At 37.8% G+C, this 2,474-nt stretch overlaps 1 protein-coding gene across 1 annotated transcript; it reads right to left on the bottom strand.

Moving 5' to 3' along the window:
- Window positions 1-489: 489 nt before the first annotated feature.
- LOC145682702 (uncharacterized) lies at window positions 490-1,989 on the bottom strand. Its single transcript, XM_081754090.1, has one exon. The coding sequence runs from the start codon at window positions 1,987-1,989 to the stop codon at window positions 490-492; it is 1,500 nt and encodes a 499-aa protein (XP_081610216.1).
- Window positions 1,990-2,474: the final 485 nt, after the last annotated feature.

Raw genomic sequence — 2,474 nt, forward strand, 5'->3', positions numbered from 1 at the left:
GGCGAAGATAACCTTGTTATTCTTAACCATACTCTCTGACCCTCTTTAAATGGATTGGGTTTTCTTCCTTTATCGTAAATTCTGTTCCTGGCGGCATGTTGTCTCTTCTTAACTTCGTTTGCGCGGTTGAAGGCAGTTGCCATCCGATCTCTAATTTCTCTGACATACTTCAGGTAGTCTGTCTCCCCCTCATTTTTTCTTTCCGCGAGAGGTTCCAAAATAGGGTGTCTAAATGGCCTTCCAAAAAACAAATGGGCTGGACTAAAACCAGTAGTAGCACAAACTCTTGAGTTTATTGCAAATTCTATCATTTTTATGTCTTTTGACCAATCCTCATGCCGTTTTGCATATATTCCCAGTATCGTCTTGACGTCCTTAATCATTTTATCACTACGGTTTCCTTTTGGTCTATATGAACTAATGAATTTGCATCTAGTTCCAAGCATCTTCATTGTATCTCTCCACAACTTTCCAGAGAAGATAGAGTGATTATCTGAACAGAGCTGAGAAAAATAACCAAGCTGAGAAGAAAGCCATTAAACAATCGACCATTACTTTGGCAGTAAGTTTACGAACTGGGTAAATTTTAACCAATCTAGAAAAACCATCGACTAACACTAAGCCATAACGATAGCGTCCTATTTTACTTGGGACTAGAGGCCCGAAATTGTCGACAAATAGTAACTGGTTCGGTCTATCAGCCAGAGAAGATTCCATAAATACGTATTTTGTGTTCATATTTTCTTTAAATATACTGCAAGGAACACAGGCTCTACAAAATTCCCTTACATCCTTTCTCATTCTTGACCAGAAATATAGCTCTCGAATTTTTCTAAACGTCTCAAGCCATGATGGATGTCCGGACTCCTTCACAATATGTGCCATTACACAAATCGTTTCTTTCAAAGACTCGGGAATCCAAATAACTTCCCTTTCCTCTCCGTTTACTTTAACCTTTCTCCTTAAAATTTCATTGTTATCAATGTAACAATTTCGCTTGGCTGCCCTTAATTTTTTCTTCAATTTGGTGGGAATGTCTAACTTCTCACCATTAATAAACCGGATAAATTTAAAAACAAATGCATCAGTCATTTGTTCTTCTCTAAGTTTTCTTGTATCTTGGATTCTGGAAAAATCTCCTTCTTCCTTCTCGTCTTCTTTTTCTACAAGCATACAAAAAGGCAACTCGGAAATTAGTTTCCTCTTTTCTTCTAGAGAGAACCTCCTATATTCACTTAAAGCTGGCATTAATCTCATTCTTTTCTCTTCTTTCATTTGTTTCTTCATAAGCTTTACTTCCTTATAACTTCTATAATCAATTAATAAAACTTCGGAGCTTGGCAACTCTTGAACATTTACTAATTTACCGTCTTCTGTTTCTACTTTCAGAAAACCGGAATCGTTTTCTTCTTCTAACGGGAGTATCTCGTTAGCTTCCGGGGTCCCCACGAACTCAGGTCCCTCCGTGTGAGAACTTTCTAGCCTCGATAAAAAATCAACTAGATTTTTCTTCCCTTGTAGAAATCTTAAAACTACAGGAAATCTCATTATTCGGTTCAGCCATCTCTGAACCAACGCTGGAACTTTCACAGAGTTAATCAACGATAATATAGGTCTATGATCCGTGTAAACATAGACAACTGGCGCATGAATTAAGTATAGTTCAAACTTTTCTAACGACGTTAGAATCGCAAGAATCTCTAAATATGTCGATCCATATTTACTTTGTGTCGGCGATAGTTTTCTTGACCCAAATGCAATTTCAGCTAGTTTTCCGTCTTCGTCCTTTTGACACAAAGTATACCCGCTAGCTAAAGAACTACCATCAACATGCAAGTAATAAGTTTCTTCCAGCTTCGGCAACATCAACTTGGGATCTTTGGCTAATTCTTCTTTCAATTTCTCTAAAGCACGATCATGTTTTTCTTCCCATACGAAAGGCGTATGTTTCCTAAGTAAATCGGTTAACGGTAGAACTATTTCGGCCATGTTTGGAATTCTGAAATGGAAAAATTGAAAAAATCCGAGGATTTGTTACAACTGCTTAACATTTTTCGGTCTGTTAATCTGCCTTGCCATTCTCAATTTCTCTGGCGTACACGTGATATACCCGGGTGAAATTCTATATCCCATAAAATCTAATTCTTGAGTACAAAGAGCAGCTTTATCAGGACTGAGAGTTAGTCCTGCTTCCTCAATTCGCTTGAGTGTTTCTTCAAAGATATCTAATAATTCGTCAGGTGTCTCAGCTCCGATAAGCACGTCATCATAGAACGTTATGACCTTTCTATAGTATAATTCCTTCAGTACTAATTGCATTAATCGGGCGAGAGAATAGGGATAATTCTTCAAACCATAGCAGCCCCTAAGATAATAATAAGTACCCAAATGTGTAATGAAACCAGTGTACGGTTGGCTCTCCTCATCAATTTCAATCTGAGCATACGCGAATGACAAATCGACGGAAAGGAAGT

This window comes from Thermobia domestica, chromosome 4 (genome assembly GCF_964235325.1).
Source record: "Thermobia domestica chromosome 4, izTheDome1.hap1.1, whole genome shotgun sequence".
Classification (NCBI taxonomy): domain Eukaryota; kingdom Metazoa; phylum Arthropoda; class Insecta; order Zygentoma; family Lepismatidae; genus Thermobia; species Thermobia domestica.

Bases quoted from the DNA above. Each gene is read 5' to 3' on its own strand.
- LOC145682702 (XM_081754090.1), bottom strand. From the start codon at position 1,989: ATGGCCGAAATAGTTCTACCGTTAACCGATTTACTTAGGAAACATACG.